A 19,245-nucleotide genomic window follows, 5' to 3' on the forward strand; every position below is an offset into this window, starting at 1 on the left:
GTATCTATTTAACTAACGGCAGACTGTCCTGTATTCATAACCACAGGGGAAAGTTGTTTGAAAACACCCAACTTTATACATTTAAATCTTATTCTTCCTCTTGTTTTATTTTTCTCTTCAGTCCCTACCTTTGTCAAGCTCAGTATACATAAGTCACCTTTTTGTGACTTTTTACTGATTTTCTATTCAGAAACAATAAAAATCTTCAAAGATTTCTGGAGATTTAGAAACTACCATTTCTCAATATTTAGCATAATATAAAGCACATATAAATTTTGAGTTATCCTGTTCCTGAACTGATGATGAGAGAGATGAATGATTTTGATCAAAAAAGTGGTATGGATTTTGAAAACCTTTGCTTGACTCTCCTAAGAGGATAAACAAATGCTAAAAGTTGATAAGGTTTTTGTGGTATGTGCTAGCTGGAAAGTTCTTGAAGTTCATTTTACTAAGCCACAGCAAATACTTTAAAAGAATCTCATTCCACACTATACAGATCTTTTTTATTATACTGCAACATAATTTGAAACTAAAGATAATTTTCCTTGCTAACACTGTGGAACAAGTTTGCTTAGCTTTTTCAGTGGTCTGACTTCTTTTCTCTTAAGGTAATGGTGACAAAGATTCTAAAACAAGAACCTCTGCAAGAGTTTTAAAGAACTACCCCAAGACATTTATATATTGGAACACGAGTCACACTACTCTGTACTACAGACCATAGGCTGACAAACTTAACTTTTTAAGGGGTTGGATAGTAAATATTTTAGGCTTTGCAGGATACAGTCTCTGAATCAACTACTCAACTGTCACCGTTGCACAAAAGCAACCATAAACCATGAGTAAAAGTATAACCGTGTTCCAATAAAACTATTTATGGACACAGAATCTCATATTAATTTTCATGTGTCTTGAAATTTTCTTTTTAATGACTTAAAATTGTAAACACAATTCTTAGCCCACACGCCATGAAAAGCAGGCGTTGGGCTCAATTTGGCTCACAGGCCAGAGCTGGCTGTGCCTTATATACAGGCTTATATATGTTATGCAAAACGTTTAAATTTCAAGCCTAAAGACTTTGGAGACTTGTTTTTTAGAGATGTCATTTTAAAATTTATACCAAATTATCTACTCTGGATAAATACACTCACATGAGAAAGAGAAAATAATTCAGAATACATAACCCTATTTAAGAAAGAAAACAAAATCTGCAAAATGAATGTTTCACCTTAAAACATATAATTAGGAAACATTTAAAATTTTTATTCTATGCAGTATAAAACAATATGCATAGATTTGGTACATAATTTCTTGGTTTTTACTTTGGGAAAAAGGCAAGTAAAAGGTTTATAAATCTCTCCCTTTTATAAAAACTGCAACTGAAATCAGCAATTCCTTGCATGTACAACCATCAACTCTGAATATATGAATTATACCTAGGGATTGGAATTTACCTAGATGAGTTATGGGTGCTCTTCTAAAATGTACAATTATATCATAGAACACTATGACTTCTATAATTTGGGACAGTTTTGAATATGAAACTCCTGCCTCCATATATATATATATATATATATATATATATATAAGGAAACAAGAATACTCTTTCCAGTCATCAAGTATAAAAAAACTTCACAGTCTGATTTACCTTTATCAAAGGTAAAATGATTCACTCCTGCATTTCATGGATTATTCTGATCCTCAGTAGTTCCTTAACACAAAATAAATTTCACATGAACTTTTTACCTGTTTGGGTTTCCCAAAGTAAGATACTAATACAAAATGTATTGAACTGGCAGAAGTCCATGGGCTAAAGAAAAAGGAATTAAATATAAAATGTTCACGAACTTTATCCTTTCTAATTTTCAATAGCTTCAGGTATTGAGACCTAATTGGTTTCTTGTGTCTATCCATTATGAACATAACTCAATCTTCTATTTTAATACTCCTCAGTGTCATCTTTTCCGTGGTGCTTTACTGTGCGACGTAGAAGATCATTTCGTCCAACTTCCATCATTTGTTCTTCCCAAGATTTCATTTCATTATAATAACGAATTTTATCATCATTAGCAAGTTGAATATATACCTGAGAAAAAGTGTAACTGTTAAAATGATTTCTTTAGAAGAGTCCTTTACAATTAATTTCTAGAATGATCCATATACTCTAGGAATCACCTTACTGTTCTATATGCATAAAGGGGGACTGAAGAAGGAATGCTTTTTGAGATAAAAAATGAGAAAAGAGCCAGAGATAAAGATTTTTGTAAGAATTAATAAAGCTGGTACAACTTTAGGGCTTGGGATGTGGGAAAGGAGCAGAGGTAAGGCATGACTGTCACTGGATAGAGTGAGCACTCTAAGTTATGAGTGACATTGTTTTAAAATACCAATTTTATTTGCAATTAAAAACTAACAAAAGAAAAAAGCCACACTTTCTAAGGATATAAAAATAATTTTAAAATATTTTAAAGTGTTATTAGTGATATAAAGTTGTTTTCACATGAATCAAGCCTTGCCCTAATATATTCTCTCACAGATATTCTAACTAGACACTGGAAACTAAAACCATACTACTTACCTGCTTTTGAGAACTAGAGAGATTTTTCCAGTTTTCATTTATAGTCTTCAGCTTTACCTATAAAACACGTATGTTTAAGTACCAGATACAGAGACTTCAGTGGTTAAAGATCTTTTTTTTATTATTCATTACAACAATAAAATCTCAGATGTCAAGAATCACAGGCAGTTTTACCAATTCCTACCTTTCTTTCTAAATAAAAACTATTAAACTGTTGAAACATACAAAAAATGAATAGGATGAAGATATTTACCTTTTTATTGAGATATAATCAACATGTAACATTTTATTAGTTTCAGGTGTAAACTTCGATTCATTATTTGTATATACTGTGAAATGATCACCACCGTAAGTCTAGTTAACATCTGTGACAATAACACAGTTACAAAAATTTTGTTTGTGATGAGAACTTTTAAGATCTATTCCAGGCAACTTTAAAATATTAAGTATATTCACTATGTTGTACATTATATCCTCAAGACCTATTTAAAATTAGAAGTTTATACCCTTTGACCATTCTCACCCATTTTGGGCCCCAACCCTAACCTCTGGCAACTACCAATCCATTCTCTATAACTATGCTTGTTTTCAAGATTCCACTTATAAGAGAGATCATACAGTATTTATTTGTCTCTTATTTCACTTAGCATAATGCTCTCAAGGGCCATCCATGCTGTTGTAAATAGCAAGATTTCATTCTTTTTGATGGCTGAATATTCCATTGATAAATAAACCACAGTTTCTTTATCCATTCATCCATTGACAGGCAGTTGGATTGCTTCCATGTCTTGATTATTGTAAATAATGCCCAATGAACACGGGGGTATGCAGATATCATTTCGAGATAGTATTTTTGGTTCCTCTAGATAAATACCCAGAAGTAGAACAGCTCGATCGTATGGTAATTTTATTTTTTGAGGAACCTCCATACCATTTTCTATAGTGAGCTGCAATTTACATTCCCATCAACATATGCACAAGGGTTCTCTTTTCTCGGCATCCTTGCCAACACTCATGATTTTCTCATCTTTTTGATAACAGCCATTCTTTTTGATAATAGCCATCTTTTGACAATATCATTCTGAGGGGGATATCTCATTGTGGTTTTGATTTGCATTTCCCCGATCATTTCGGATGCTGAACATCTTTTTATGTTAAGCTAAAACCTGTTAGCCATCTGCATGTCTTCTTTGAAAAAATGTTTATTCAGATCCTCTCATTTTTTTAAAGATTTTGTTTATTTATTTGTCAAAGACAGAGAGAGCATGCAAGCAGAGGGAGCGGCAGGCAGAAGGAGAAGCAGGCTCCCCTCTGAGCAAGAAGCCCAATGCAGAACTCAATCCCAGGACCCTGTGATATGACCTAAGCCAAAGGCAGACACTCAACTAATGGAGCCACCCAGGCGTCCCCCGTCCACATTTTTTAATCAGATTGTTTTTTTGCTATTGGTTGTACACATCCTTTACATATTTTAGATATTAACACATATATGATTTTCAAATATTTTTCTCTCATTCAGTAGGCTGCCTTTTCACTCTGTTAATGGTTTCCTTTGCTATGCAGATGTATCCTTTTTGATTCAGCAATATTAATATCCAAGTATAAATCTATATTCCTATGATAGACTAACTTCTAAGATTAAGTGTTTTTATTTCTTACCTGTATCTTAATGTTTTATTCTAAAATCTGTGCCAAAGTGTTTAGGTGTAGTCATAGGAACAAAACAACACTAGTCCTTAATTATACTTAGCTGAACTTAATTATATGACTTGGAAAAAGTCATTATTACCTCCCTTAGGCTTGGTTCTTCATTTATAAAATTAAAAGGATTCAGGGAACCCATGGCTGGAGGAAAGGCAGAGAGGAGAGTCAGCACACCTCATACAGCTTGTGCTGTTGCTTCCAGAAAGCAGAGACTGAAGGAATAAATGGGTGGGCAGAGAATGAGGGGCAGAGGGAGACAGACAGGGGTAGGAGAAGGCAAGTGTGAAGGAGATGGGCAAATGGTCTGAAAAGTATCTGTTTAAAGCTAAGAGGAAGTCATCAGTGATTTTAAGGAGAAGCAGAATGAGAATAATGAACTTCACTGTTCTGAACTCTTAAATTTTTTCCTATCAACAAAAATGTAGGTACCAGATAGTATCTGGGGCTACATAACCATTACATTTTGAACATTTTAAAACTTTCCTTTATAAACACATCTAATATATTCAGGGACAGTTACTCACTAAATAACTGCTCTCTTAGCTTTGGAAGGAATTGCTGTAATGCTCTCAATTCTTTCTTTTAAGTTTTTTGCTTATATTTAATCCATAAACTTTTGTATTCACTGAGTTCAAGAATAATTTATGAAGTTGCACGCCTAAATAATCTCAGCTTTCACCTAAATAAAATAATTCATTAAAGAAAATTAAGAGATGGAAAGGTATTTACTTTTGCTCCCTCCTAAAACCCATTAAACAAAGCCCTTCCACCATGTGAGAGGATACCAGCTATGAACCAAGAGGGACCTCACCAGTAGGCAACCATGATGATGTCTTGATCTTGGGACTTCCCAGCCTCCAGACTGTAAGCAATAAATTTCTACTGTTTATTTTTTTTTAAAGTAAATGAATAAACAACATTTTTTTTATGGCATAAACCCACATGGAAAAGACAACAGGAGAGGGCACTACTGAAACAAAATTTTAGAAGCTGAAAAGCAGGTGGAGAAATGGTGACTTACCTAACCAACAAGGCAAATTCCCAAGCTGGCATTGGGGAAAGCCAAAAAAGCAAACCAGTTTACAATGCAGAATTCCCAAGTAGCTCAGGAATTGGCAGCATCAGGTAGAAAACAGAGGTGAAAGTTGGGCTTAAAACAGGAGACTGACTGAAGTTCTCTTGAAAAGGAGATTAAATCCCCACCATGGGCAGATTCTAGGATTTATCCTCTCAAAAGGGTAAAACAGAGCTACTCTGTGGATACCAGGTATAGATGGGGCCAGTGGCGATTAAGTAAAAATGTATACAGTATCCAGAAAGAAAGGCAAAAAAGGCTAAGAGAAAATAACACAGAAAAGAAAATGAGAGGACCAGCTCAGAAGACTCTCTCTTAGGACAGAGGAAAAAAAGGGGGGAAGAGAAGAAAAATGAAAGCAGATCACATTCAAAGGATTAATAATCAAAATGGCTTTATACTTCTCAAAAGCAATCACAAGAAGCTATAAGGGGCGCCTGGGTGGCTCAGTTGGTTAAGCGACTGCCTTCGGCTCAGGTCATGATCCTGGAGTCCCAGGATCGAGTCCCGCATCAGGCTCCCTGCTCAGCAGGCAGTCTGCTTCTCCCTCTGACCCACACCCCTCTCATGCTCTCTCTCTCTCTCTCTCTCTCTCTCAAGTAAAATCTTAAAAAAAAAAAAACAAGAAGCTACAAGAGAAAGAAGCAATATTTTTAAATTTTTGAAAGAACATGATACCCTAGAATTCTATGCCTAAATCATCAAACAAATGTAATGATAGAGATATTTTCAGAAATGCATAAACTCAAAAAATTGATCTTCCATGTACTCTGGGGAGATGCTATAAACCAAGAAAGACAACAGAAGAAGCAAAAGCACCACAAGGATGAATGTCAACTGTGCACTAAGCATAAAAGGCCACAACCAAATTGGAACAAATCAGAGGCACCAGACTGAAACTGACAGAAAAGCTAATGCATCTAAATGCACTGAAAGCTGGTGAATATATTTAAGAGTTTAAGGCTAAATTACTGATAGTATATAATAAGCTAAGGAAACAAAAACACAAAACATAATGAACTTCAGTGGAAGTGAGTTTTGTAAGAAAGGAAAAATAATCATAGCAAATGACACAGCTCAGCTATGACTACATTATCATAATAACATACTCGATATTGAACTAACCAAAATTATGATAACTATACTGGGAGGCAGGTGATTGGAAACATGAACAGTGGGATGAGAAAGTGTTAAATGTTAGTCTTAAATAGTGGGAGGTAATGCCTAAAATATAGATAATGCTTAAAATTGAAATAAATCAAGAAGTAACAATATAAGGTATTACTTAGAGATATGGAGGTAAATACCACAAGAGTGAGCTAACAGTTGAAGGTATTTGCTTCTGGACTAAGCAGTATGACAGGGCTGTGAAAACTGGTACCTTTCATAACAAGTCTTATTTTGATTCTTTTAACTATGAGGATGCATAACCAATATTTTTTAAATGATTAAAAATGACAGTTGCATCAATTTTAATTCCCTGGGATAAAGTCCCTCAGCCATTAAGCTTTCTAGGTGATTCCAAGGTAGTCTGAGTGGAGAACCACTGATTTAGGACGATTCTCTAGCATATAACTTTCTTATACTTATAAGAAAACTAAATCCAAAGTTAGTGACTGAGCAAATTCCAACTAAAAGAATAAATAGGCATGCATTTTAGTAACGTAAAGACATAGAAACTGAATTTTTAAATCCCAAAGAGTGGGGCGCCTGATGTCTCAGTCAGTTAAGCATCTGGCTCTTGATTTTAACTCAGGTCATGATCTCAGGGTCCTGGGATCGAGCCCCGCGTCAGGCTCCCCACTCAGCGGGGAGTCTGCCTGTCTCCCTCTCCCTCCATCCCTCTCCTTGGCACGCCTGCTCTCACTCTCTCTAAAATAAATAAATAAATCTTTAAAAAAAAAATAAGACAAAATAAAATCCCAAGGAAAAAAATCAGTGAGAAGTATACAGCCAGGGAAGACTATGTCACATATACATTATTTAATCAAATGTTAAGCAGATTTGTGAAATGAACTACAGATCCAAATAACCCAAAATGTGGCAGAGTGGCAAAAACCATCTCAGATTGACAAGAGTTAGGGATCTGAACACTTTTCTTACCATATCATATTATAAAAGGAAAAATACAATTCCCCATTTGTAGCTTCTAAGAAGGAAATAAAGGAAACAATAAGCCACAGCAGGAATGACGAGCTTCTCTTTTTCTTTGACCCATTCATATGATGATACTCATGTGTATAATACATTCCCACAGGCATAACCAAAATTTTATTAAAGGGTATAAGATGAAGCAATAGATTATACTCAAATCCCAGTACAAAATATTGTAATTCTACTCTCATTCTTTCTCAGTGATTGCAAAACAGTTAAGAATTGCCAGATGAGGGGCACCTGGATGGCTCAGTCGTTAAGCGTCTGCCTTCGGCTCAGGTCATGATCCCAGGGTCCTGGGATGGAGCTCCGCAGCGGGCTCCCTGCTGAGCAGGGAGCCTGCTTCTCCCTCTCCTACTCCCTGCTTGTGTTCCCTCTCTCACTGTGTCTCTGTCAAATAAATAAAATCTTTAAAAAAAAAAAAAAAGAATTGCCAGATAAGAAGTCTCCAGAACTTTGACACCCCTATAAATTTGAAAATGTTATTTTTTAAAATAGAAAAAAAATTGAATATACATGTTGGCCACTAAGTACTCAATCGTATGTGGCAAGAAAAAGGGTTTTCCTTTAAAAGAGACACAAGAAAGAGGACCTTATTTGTATACTTATTTATAATAATTTACTACTTTTCTTCACCTCCTAACATATGGAACCCCTATAATTTTCTTTCTAAATATTTTAAAAATCAAAATAAACAAAAATTTAAAAAACAAATGCTGTTCTGTTTTACCTGTGATGTACCATCCTTAGTTTCCTGGAACCTTTCAGCTATAAAAATGTTATAAGCTGAGCGAGGTCTTTTCGGTTTTCCAAGCATTGTTAACTCCTGAGTAACAAAAATGAAAAAAGTTAAGATACAGTTTTTAACTTCTGTGAGACTTAACTTTATCTACAGAAACTTTATTCACTACTATGCATATGGAAAGTTTTTGTAAGTGAATGTGATAACTCTTATACAAAGTGACCGTTCTGAGGATGAGAATTTTTTTGATAGCACTAAGTTTTAAAAATTATAATAGATTTTATGAGTTATTTTCCATACAAAAACATTTCCTTTACATACGATTTTCATAGTCTCCACAAACTGAATAACTGAGCAATTATGTACAAAATCTTTTTTAAAGGTTAAAACAATCTCAGCTTCATCCTTACAGGACACTACCATCTCCTAGTCACTACATGGCTTCACCACAACTCATGAACACTAGACTATCTGTTTAATAATCTCTCACTGCATTTCCTTCTCTGATAAATCTCTCAACTTTTAAACCTCAACGATGTGTTAAATTCAACTCTTTTAATTGGATACCAAAGAGCAGGGGATGCAGGATATGGAAAATACACATATCCCTTGCTGTTTAAATCAGTTTAGTTTCTGACTTTCAGAGAATAAGGGATACTGCATTATCCTAATTAGTTTCTGAATTTGGATAGTAGTACTTGTAATTTATAAAAGCATATGGCTTTTGGGTGCCTGGGTGGCTCAGTTGGTTAAGCGACTGCCTTCGGCTCAGGTCATGATCCTGGAGTCCCGGGATCGAGTCCCGCATCGGGCTCCCTGCTGAGCAGGGAGTCTGCTTCTCCCTCTGACCCTACCCCCTCTCATGTACTCTCTCTATCTCATTCTGTCTCTCAAATAAATAAATAAATAAATAATTAAAAAAAAAAAAAAGCATATGGCTTTTGATGGTAATTTGGTTAAAGTCAATAACCCAATTTTTATTCATAAGTAAAAGAAGGACCCCTGTGATTTACTACCTTCTCCCTGAACTTTTCAGTCATAAAACTACTGTAGACTCCAGGCACTTCATAACTATTTCTTTTTTTGTTTCTATAGCTACTGCTAGGGATTTCTCTCCCACATGCTCTACTTGTAACTTCCTGATCCCCACACTTCTCACCTGATTTCTAACTGGTTGGCACTGGGAACCTTCAATAGAAAGAAAAATTCCAACAGGGAGTAAAAATGGAAGTCTGAGAGAAAAAACCTTCAGGCTTCAAGTTCTGGTTCTACCTGCAAGGAGCCTGGAAGTCCTCACTCCTTCCTAACAGTAAGTATAAAGCTGAACAGACTGAAAAATCAACAACCTTTCTTGGATCCAAGAGAAAGAGGAGGAAACAGGGCAAACTGCTGTCCCCTACACTGGAGAGACATACAAGTGAATACAGGGAGTCGAGGCAACCCCTACTGGAACCAGTGCTGGGGTAGGAAAATCTCTGTTGTAATAAATGAATTGCTGGATGCTCTGTGTGGACAACTCTTTGAGTTTAAAAACTACAGGGGGACCCAATCATAGGAGGGTCCTCACAGTATTGTGAGATTTACCTCTAGGAGCTAGACCAGATTTCCACAATAAATACTGGAAAAAATCCCCTCCTGCTTCTGTGAGGGGAAGAGGAAAAGAAACTATTTTGAAATGCTTGAGCACTCAACTATTAACAAGGCCTGCCCTCAGGGTTAACTAGTTAATGAGAACCTAACTGACCTGAGTGAAGGGAAATACCCAACTCCTGCACACTCTAGCCACCCTGTCCCACACCTAAGGGGGAGGCGGTGTGTGCAGGAGTGAACTCAGAAACTCTTGTAAAGTTCACAGACCAGTGGCACAGGCTCACTAAAAGATCAGGACCTAATCATAGGACTACAGAATGCTTTTCTTGCCCCCACACCTCATCACATTATGAAGGCCTATTTACAGTAGTTTCTTCTACCCAGTACCTCACGTCCATCTATCAAGAAAAAACTTCCAAGGCATACTAAAAGGCAAAAAAACATAATCTGAAGAGACAAAGCAAGCATTAGAACCAGATGAGAGGGGTGTTGAAATTATTAGACCAGGAATTTAAAACAACTAGATTAATATGCCAAGGACTCTAGACTGCATGCAAGAACAGACTGGCAATAAAAAACACAGAGATAGAAATCCCAAGGATGAACCCCCACCCCCCAAAAAAAAGGTTAGATATCAAAAACGCTGTAATAGAAACAAAGAATGTCTTTGATGGACTTATTAGACTGGACATGGCTGAAGAAAGAATCTCTGAGCTAAAGGACATATTAATAAAATCCTCAAAAATCCAAAAGCAAAGAGAACCAAGACTGAAAAAAAAAAAAAAAAACAAACTCAACAGACTATCCAAGGCCTATGGGACAACCTACAACAGGTGTAACAAACATATAATGGGAATACGAGGTTTGCCTGGGTGGCTCAGTCACTTAAGGGTCTGCCTTCGGCTCAGGTTGTAATGTCAGGGTCCTGAGATTGAGCCCTGTGTTGGGCTCCCTGCTCAGCTAGAAGTCTGCTTCTATCTCTCCCTTTGCCCCTCCCCCTGCTCATGCTCACATGCACCCATTCTCCCTCTCTTTCTCTCAGATAAACAAAATCTTTTTAAAAAAATAATGGGAGCATGAGGAGAAAGAGTAAGGAACAAAAGAAATATATGAAAGGGAAATCCCGTACCACTGCCCAATCCTCACTTCTGGTCCTCTCCACTCTTACCAATGGATGGGTGCATTAAAGAGGAAGGGAGAATAAAAGTGGGAGAATAAACTTTAGTAATCACACCTCCAAATACTATCCCTAAGTAGACACAGTATTTCTCTTATTATCTTTTCTGGCTCCCTTTTACTAATTGGATCAGAAGACTAGATGACTATCTAGATTACTGACTTTAAAATGGGTGAGTCCTCAACTCTGGTACTAGGAGGGCTTGACATTAGGATCAGGGAGAGAAATGTCGGCATCTCACATCAAAGTCTCAGATCTACTTTTCCAAAGAAGTAGTTTTAACTCTGATGACTATTTTCTATAGTATATGTACTGGACCAGCAAGCTGACTACCTCTTACCTAACACTGGTTCTACAGAAAAATGTAGTCTTTCAAGCAATAGAATTTATGTGGATTAATAACCTTAAGCTGGGAACTACAAATTTTGAACCATATGGGGTTCTTAATAAGGAAAAATTGAATTTCATCCTATGGGCACTTCTTATTTGACTAGATACAGTAAGTCACTTCTTCCTGATGTGTTAATGAATTCAGTCTATTTAGCAACATTCAGAATCAAATTCACCATAACCTATAAAACAATTCAAATCAGCAGGTTATTCTAGATAAGACCCAGAAGCAAAGATTCTTGTTATTCCTGATTTGGCTGTTTCATAACTCTGTTCCTACAGCTTTCATGCTAGTCCTAACTACGTATCTTAAATACAGATACATCCGAAAATAACTAACAAGGGTTTCCGAGACAGACTCAATGCCAAGTGGTACTAGTGGCAGAAAAGAGCTATCTCGTTATTTCTTTTCTTTTTTTTAAGATTTTATTTATTTGACAGAGAGAGACACAGTGAGAGAGGGAACACAAGCAGGGGGAGTGGGAGAGGGAGAAGCAGGCTTCCTGCAGAGCAGGGAACCCGCTGCAGGGCTCAATCCCAGGACCCTGGGATCATGACCTGAGCTGAAGACAGACACTTAACGACTGAGCCACCCAGGCGCCCCTATCTTGTTATTTCCTAAATGGGGTACTCCTGATGACATTCTACCATTTAGCCACACATATAAGAAAAACTTCCTATATTCCTAGTTATATAAATTTCAGTCCTTTGCCAAAGGAAAAGAATATTTCACTGATACTCACTCTTTTTTTTATTAATGCTTTCTTTTTTAAACGTTTTTGCAGGATTTCTTTTTCCAAAGATACGATCTGACTTGGAGTTAACTGTTCTTGAATTCTGTTTATCTCTTCTTTGTATGCCTGCCAGTCTGCCCTGTAAGCATCTTCATATATCTATAAATAAAAAGCCCAAATAAGAAGTCAATAAACTGCTGGTAAATTAAACATAGCACCCCTGCCAGGGAAAGACAACTGCATGACTTCAGATAAAGCAGACTGAACCACCAAGTGGAAAATGTGCTCTGGAATCACATGCATATGGATTAAAAACATATATTTTTCATATACATGCTAACCAAGGTGAGAGTCTACCAATTAGTCTCCAATTTCAGATTGCTGCCAACCCTTTGTCACCACTGCGATACATTCATAATTCTAATCGTTTATGTGAATCAGAAGGTATGAAGTTCCTTTATAGATAATGAGTATTAAATAAAATTTTTTTTGGTACTTTAAAGGACATGACTATTGTTTTTAACTGAAGAATAACTGGTCAGCAATGCTGAAAAACCAATATGCTTACTTTTTTCTCTGAATCAGGAAGTTCCCTCCATAGTTGGGCGATTTTTCTAATTAGTTCTGAATTTTTCGCATCTATAGATTGGAACAAAATGAAAAAAAGTCACAATTTTATGTCTCAGGATTAATTTCTAAAGACTTCTAGGAAAGCATAATCCATTAGCTCTAAGTTTTATTACAGATGCCTCTCTATCACACACAACTCAATACAATGCTTTAGGTTTTCTTTAATCAATTAATTTAAATTTGATAATTTCATATTTTATTCAACATTGTTAAAATCTGTTATCTAAAAATTAAGAAGTATATCACATACCCCCAAAAAGTCCTCAGAAATTATTAGTTTAAGCAGTTGGGTAATCAACTTCTTCAAGCTTTTTACTTCGTATTTCAAACAAAACTTTTTTCCCCAGTCTTTCAGGAATTATTAAGCTCATAAAACCTGACTAAACAATAAAATATAGTCTTCATTCATATAACATCACCTTGTATTTCAATTACAGAAATATTATTTGCAAACAAACTATTCTAAAATCAATTCATTATTCCCCATTTCCTTCCTCATTTTAACTGGAACGACTGGGATGTATGTAAACATTTTAACAAACCATTTAGTTTGAACTACCATATTTTAAAAGATGTGAGTACTTCTGAAACATGTCTCTTAAACCAATTCGTTATAATGTGAGAATTTTCATTACAGCTCATTTGGTTTTCACAAGTGCCCTGTGAAGGGCTTTTAGAAATCATAAACAAAGTTGACTGTTATTATTATCTTTATACCACTATAATCCCAAAGGAAGGCCCACAGCCTTTCTAGGGAGTCAACAAACATACTACCTGGAAATCTCTTTTTTCAGGAATTCAACCAATTTCCAGTGAAAAAGCTCTTGAAATTAGCAGTAATTTGTATAGAGCTTTACAGTTTATAGAACACATCCACGTAAGTTATTATTTCATTGCAATTTCATTAACAATTCCCTGAAGTAGGAGCTAAGTAAGAAATAAGATGGTTTATCAATGGTGCTCCAGGCCAATGGCAACTAGATCCCCCAAAATCAGCTATTTCATCCTCTTCCCTGGATGCTTTCCACTCCACATGCTGCTATTTTTAAAATACCTTTCATTAAATGTCAGGAGGATAAAGTCAATGATATTGTAACAGCATTGTATGGTGACTGTTAGTAGCTACACTTGCGGTGAGCACAGCATAATGTAGAGTTGTGGAATCACTAAAATCACTATATTGTACACCTGAAACTACCATAACACTGCGCACCAACTATACTTCAATAAAATATATATATAGTAATAAAAAAGTAAAATAAAAATAGCTTTCATTAACTCGTAATTTATTTTTAAGGCATTTCTACCTGGTAAAAAATACGTCCTACTTCCTATTTTACAGACCACTAAATGTAATGGTTGTGTTTCCGCAGTCAATGGATGTTTTGAAAATGCAAATCAAGTTTGAAGTTTAACTGTTTAGTGTCCTCTTTATTACTTCATAAAAGAGTAAATGCTCCAAAACTCCTTACCTGGGTTCTGAGCTTTAAATAAGGGTAGCTGTTCTTTAGAAAATCGAACGTATGAAGTCAGAGGCTTCTTTGGGTAACTATTCGCGGCGGATGAAAAACATCTCGGTACGTACGCAAAACTACGTATAAAGAAAATAACCAATATCAAGTATTTAATTGACAATATTCATTTGTATATGAACACAGATCCCAAATGAGATGTCATCAAGATGCTACAGATGACACCGTGTTTGTGACACTTAAAACCCTGTCCTAATCAGAAAGAAGACCTGCAAAACTGAAGTCTCAAAGCTCTAGGTCTGCTAGGAAGGGCAAAATGGAGGAAAGCTTCTATACTTCAGCTCCTGGCCCCTGCCTTCTTAAGGCCGATATTGATGGCGGGAGGCTCGTTGCGCGACTTCGCAGAGAACTCTGGACGAGTGCTACAAGGTTGGACAGTGCGGTGGGGCGGGAAGGAAGGGGAAAGGTGGAGAATGGCCGGAAAGACTACTGGCGTAAGGCCTGGTCTCAAAACCACCTAGGCAAAGTCGAGGTCTGAATCAAAGGGCCATAGTGGCCCGGACCTCGTAAGAAGGACAAACAGTATACATTCCAATCCCAGAGCGTCCTGGGCCGTGCCACCTCACGAGGTGGCACGCGAGCGGTCCCACCTGAAAGGAGAGCGCAGTCGACTTCCACAGCCCGCGCAGAGGTCCGCTCCGGACTTTCCCAGGGCACTCAGCACGCTCCACACGCCCCGGAAAAGCGCCATTGCACCAGCCTACAAGGTAGCGACGGGGCGCCAATCTCGCAGAGGCCTGCGGCACAACAGAACAACTCCAACAATGACTAGTAGAACCCGCTGCCGATCCTCTGCAGTTTACTCTCATGCCCGCCACTCGCGAGGCACCATGGGAAATCCGCTAGCATCCGGTTGGTAGTAGGGGGCGGGGCAAGGCAGAATTGACGCAGGCGCTGTAGTGGTTTCCCTGGTGGGCGGGGCTGCAAAGGAGGAGGAGCTCGGGGGCGGAGAAGGGAAACCGCAACCCGGCTCTCCTGCGGAGGGTCCTGGCCTCAAGGGGGCGCAGCTGAGCCGCCTCTGCCCCCGGCGCCCCCCTCGGCAGTCGTTTCCTCCGCGAGGCCAGGAGGTTGATGGAGGCACTGCGGCGGTCTCACACCTATAGGGCAGTGCTGGCTGGCGTCCGCCTGTGACGACCGAAAGGGCTAGTACGTAACAATTTTACTACGAGGACGCGGGATAACTGTGCCGCCCGGGCTGCTGCGAGGTGAGGCTGGCGGGTGCTGCGCGACGAGCGGAGCCACTCAGTTCAAGCCGGAGCTGGAGCTCTAGAGCCCAAAGATACTGCTGGGGCGGGGGTGGGGGAGTGGGAAGTAGGGAGTGTTTTCAAACCTAAAAATGCAGGTGTCCTGGTCTTGCCGCAGTGCCTGATTAAGTATGTCTGTGTGAGGCCCGTGAATCTCTGTTTTCAACAAATTCCTCACGGTTTAACAAGTTCTGATGCCAGTGGTCATGGGACCACATTTAAAGCAGTACTGATGTAGACCGTCCTCCCATCCATTGCAACTATCCCAAACCCAGTCTGCAAGCCTGACATCCAACCCTGCTTAATTTCTAGGAAGGAGACTTTGGCTAATTAATTGTGCGGAGACACTATCTAGCCCCAGCGTTAATGTTAAAAGTCTTGATCCCTAAATGTTGCATCCTCTAAGATTCAGTTTTCCCCATTGCAGATGAGGATGTTGGACTAGATTAGTTTTCCCAAAGTCCTGAGAACGTGTGACAAAGGCATACTTGAGTTATTGATTGATAGGCTGTACAACCATTTTCTGTGTAGACAATGGCATGAAAAAGATTGGGAAGACCTATACTAAAAGTATCTAAGGATCAGCTTTTACATCACAATTTATTTCCAAGATAGCCACCTCCTGAAACAGCCTCTGTTGGGTAGCTATAATTGTTAATTCTTAATTGAATAATTGAAAATTCTGGGCGCCTGGGTGGCTCAGTCGTTGGCCACCTGCCTTCGGCTCAGGTCATGATCCCGGGGTCCTGGAGTCAAGCCCCACATCGGGCTCCCTGCTCCACCGGAAGCCTGCTCTCCCTCTCCCACTTCCGCTGCTTGTGTTCCTGCTCTCGCTATCTCTGTCTCTGTCAAATAAATAAATAAAATCTTAAAAAAAAAAGAAAGAAAAAATTCTTACCACTGTAATATTAAGCTGAGAGTCAACTGCCTTTCTGTAGCTTTGAAACATTGGCCCTTTGGTGCTACAAAGGACTAAGCCCACTTTTAAGTGGTAAGTAAGAAACTACTACTTTTTCTCTTTTTTTCTATCTATTTTTTCTATTTCTATCACCTATTCGTAGACTCTCAGGGTTTGAAAGGAACCTCCCAGGTAATCTGTTCAAACTTCCCATCTTGTCATGGAAGAAACAGGTGGTTTCTGATTATATAACTATGTACGAGACCCCCAAACTTGGGAAACAGACACAACATTCCCCCACTCCCAATAAAGTCAAATGAGAGAAACAAAGAAATAAACAATTAAAATTCACTGTCAAGATAGAGTTAAGTATAGGATACACTTCCTTATAATTACATTTTTCTCTATATTTTCTAGAATGTTTTTGTTCTTTCAGGTGTTTGATAAAACTTCTTTTGGATATTTAAAAAATCTCCCCTCTCATGCTGTTTCTCTCTCTCTCTCTCTCAAATAATAAAATCTTTTTAAAAAAATAAAATAAATAAATAAAATCTTCTTGTTGTTTTAAAGTGTCATTTTGAGGGGCGCCTGGGTGGCGTAGTTGGTTAAGCCTCCGACTCTTGTTTTCGGCTCAGGTCATGATCTCAGTTTCCTGGGATCCATTGAGCCCCGCAACAGGCTCCATGCTTAGCATGGAGTCTGCATGAGATCCCCTCTCTCTCTCTCTCTGTCCCTCCCACTCGTGCTCTCTCACTCTCTCAAGTAAATAAAATGTTAAAAAAAATTAAAGTGTCATTTTGGTAAACCTTGCTGTACAGGTCTTACAAATCAGATCTGTAATTTGTTTTCATCAGATACCAGTATTCTTTAACATTCATTTACATTGCAGTGTAATTTTATTCTGAATGCAGCATTTACAAATATAATACTACCTACTTGTTCAAACTGTCTTTAAACAAAAAGGCATATGATTTCATTTATACTTACTTTATGAAATGTGAAGACCTGCCACAGCCTTTCCCAGGGTTCTGTTACTTTGTTGTGTTTTAAATGTTTATCTACTCCCATGACTTCAACTATCAGTTATATCCTCATGATTCCCATATTTTATATTGAATCCAGACCTCATTTTAGTTCCAAATCTATATAGCCACTGTCTTCTGGACATCTTTACCATCATGTCTCACAGATACTTCAATTTTCCCTGAAGAGAATTCACTAACTTTCTCCTATTTTGAGCTCCTTGTCCTGGTAAGAGGCACCAGTATCCCATTTGAATCATCCAAGCTAATAATTTGATAAATCATTTTATAATCTCTCCCATTGACACTGTAACTGAACTACTGCGAGTGCGCTCTTTGGTAAGTCACAGAAACTATACCGGTGGAGCTGTCACACAAAGTAAACTTTATTTGCAGCAAATAAGGAGATCATGAGGAATAAACTTCAAAGACATGACCCCCTGAACAAGGCTGAATGGGTTCCTTTTATTTGCATTAGGATGAATATTTGGATAGGGAAGTGTTGTCATTGTAGGTAGGGGTAGGCACGAGGTCAAACATGCGCCTTAAGGAAACATGCCTTAACATTGTATGTTATATAAATGCTCAAATGAGGCTTGTGCTCCTCCTTGGGTGGAGATTTTACTATTATAATGAGGTAAAGGTAACTGTCAGTCATTCCATGGCTCACTCCATGGTCCATCTGTGCAGGTGTGAGCTGGGGTTAATCTCAAATTGGTCTGGGTGGTCTGGGCCAGCTGAACTCTGCCCAGGCAGTTGCTATCACTTGAGGGGTAGTTTCAGTTTCCTTCCCAGGATGCTATGCCCCTATGGCCTTTTGCCTGAGTTACAAGATAAGCTGGACAGAAAAAAGTGGGGCAAAGGCCTATGGGTGCAAGCAGGTAAGCAGTAAAGATCAGGTCATGGGGTCTAGCTGATGACAACACTTCTCCCCCATCAATCAACTAATGATAAGTATTGGTTTACGAATTATTTCTTGATTAGAACAAAGTCAAGATGCAGCCTTAATTATTAAGAGCACATCAAAGTTATTTTTAGCCATTCCTGTAGCAACATTATGCAAAATAAATATAGCCTTTCTATTTTAAAGCTGATTCTATGAGTCAGCAGGAGGTAGGACAAGCAAAAAGGATAGCTATAATTTTATGCAAATTATAAAACTCAAATTCATATTGCCGGATATTCCTGAAAGCTGACTTAAAGAGTGGAAGAAATCCAGAATGATTATGTTGAAGGAATAATGTTAATAAACAGGATAACTTCACAGTATTTGCCCTTGCATTATTGTAAAACACCTGATCAATTCAAATTATAATTTATTGCTCAATTATGTGCCAAACATTTTATTTCTTGGCTATTTACATCTTTTTTAATTTTTATTTTAATTCCAGTTAGTTAACATATAGTGTTATATTAGTTTTAGGTGTACAATATAGTGATTCAACACTTCCCTACAACACCTAGTTCTCATCACAAAGGCACTCCTTAATCCCCATCACTTATTTAACCCATACCCCACCCCTCTCCCCACTGGTATGTGCCAAACATTTTAATACATTATCTCTAATTGTTTCAAAATCCTACAAGGTGGAATTCTTTTTATTGTACTGGTATGAAAATAGGTATTCAGAAAGATATATAGGAAGGATTATCTTTATTGTTGCATCGTTATAACTTTCCACCTATGAATCCACAGTTTACAGCTTTGAAATTATATTTGATTGTATGAAAGGACAACAGAGGCAAACGAGTCATGAAATTGCAGGGTTTTTTTTCAA

At 37.8% G+C, this 19,245-nt stretch overlaps 1 protein-coding gene across 2 annotated transcripts; it reads right to left on the reverse strand.

Annotated features, from left to right (window-relative positions):
• Positions 1–846: 846 nt before the first annotated feature.
• TFAM (transcription factor A, mitochondrial) lies at positions 847–15,388 on the reverse strand. Of its 2 annotated transcripts, XM_025850269.2 has the most exons (7): positions 14,894–15,385; positions 14,244–14,362; positions 12,710–12,780; positions 12,151–12,300; positions 8,239–8,334; positions 2,576–2,632; positions 847–2,083 (listed from the first exon to the last, which is right to left on the reverse strand). In XM_025850269.2, the coding sequence occupies exons 1-7, from the start codon at positions 14,992–14,994 to the stop codon at positions 1,937–1,939; spliced, it is 741 nt and encodes a 246-aa protein (XP_025706054.1). In that variant the 5' UTR covers positions 14,995–15,385; the 3' UTR covers positions 847–1,936. The 2 variants fall into 2 exon arrangements, with proteins under 2 accessions (XP_025706054.1, XP_073742286.1); XM_073886185.1 differs by lacking the exons at positions 847–2,083; positions 2,576–2,632 and adding an exon at positions 2,646–5,141 and having other exon boundaries at positions 14,894–15,388.
• Positions 15,389–19,245: the final 3,857 nt, after the last annotated feature.

Source organism: Callorhinus ursinus, unplaced genomic scaffold (genome assembly GCF_003265705.2).
Source record: "Callorhinus ursinus isolate GAN/ISIS: 27379988/994484 unplaced genomic scaffold, GSC_fseal_2.0 scaffold69, whole genome shotgun sequence".
NCBI classification, from domain to species: Eukaryota; Metazoa; Chordata; class Mammalia; order Carnivora; family Otariidae; genus Callorhinus; species Callorhinus ursinus.

What these genes read in the sequence shown, in the direction of transcription:
- TFAM (XM_025850269.2), bottom strand. Translation starts at nt 14,994, where the DNA reads ATGGCGCTTTTCCGGGGCGTGTGGAGCGTGCTGAGTGCCCTGGGAAAG. An exon ending in ATTTAAAGCTCAGAACCCAG is followed by an intron (nt 12,781 to 14,243) that starts GTAAGGAGTTTT and finishes TCCAATCTATAG; the next exon opens with ATGCGAAAAATTCAGAACTA. An exon ending in CTAAGGATGGTACATCACAG is followed by an intron (nt 2,633 to 8,238) that starts GTAAAACAGAAC and finishes CGTGTTTTATAG; the next exon opens with GTAAAGCTGAAGACTATAAA.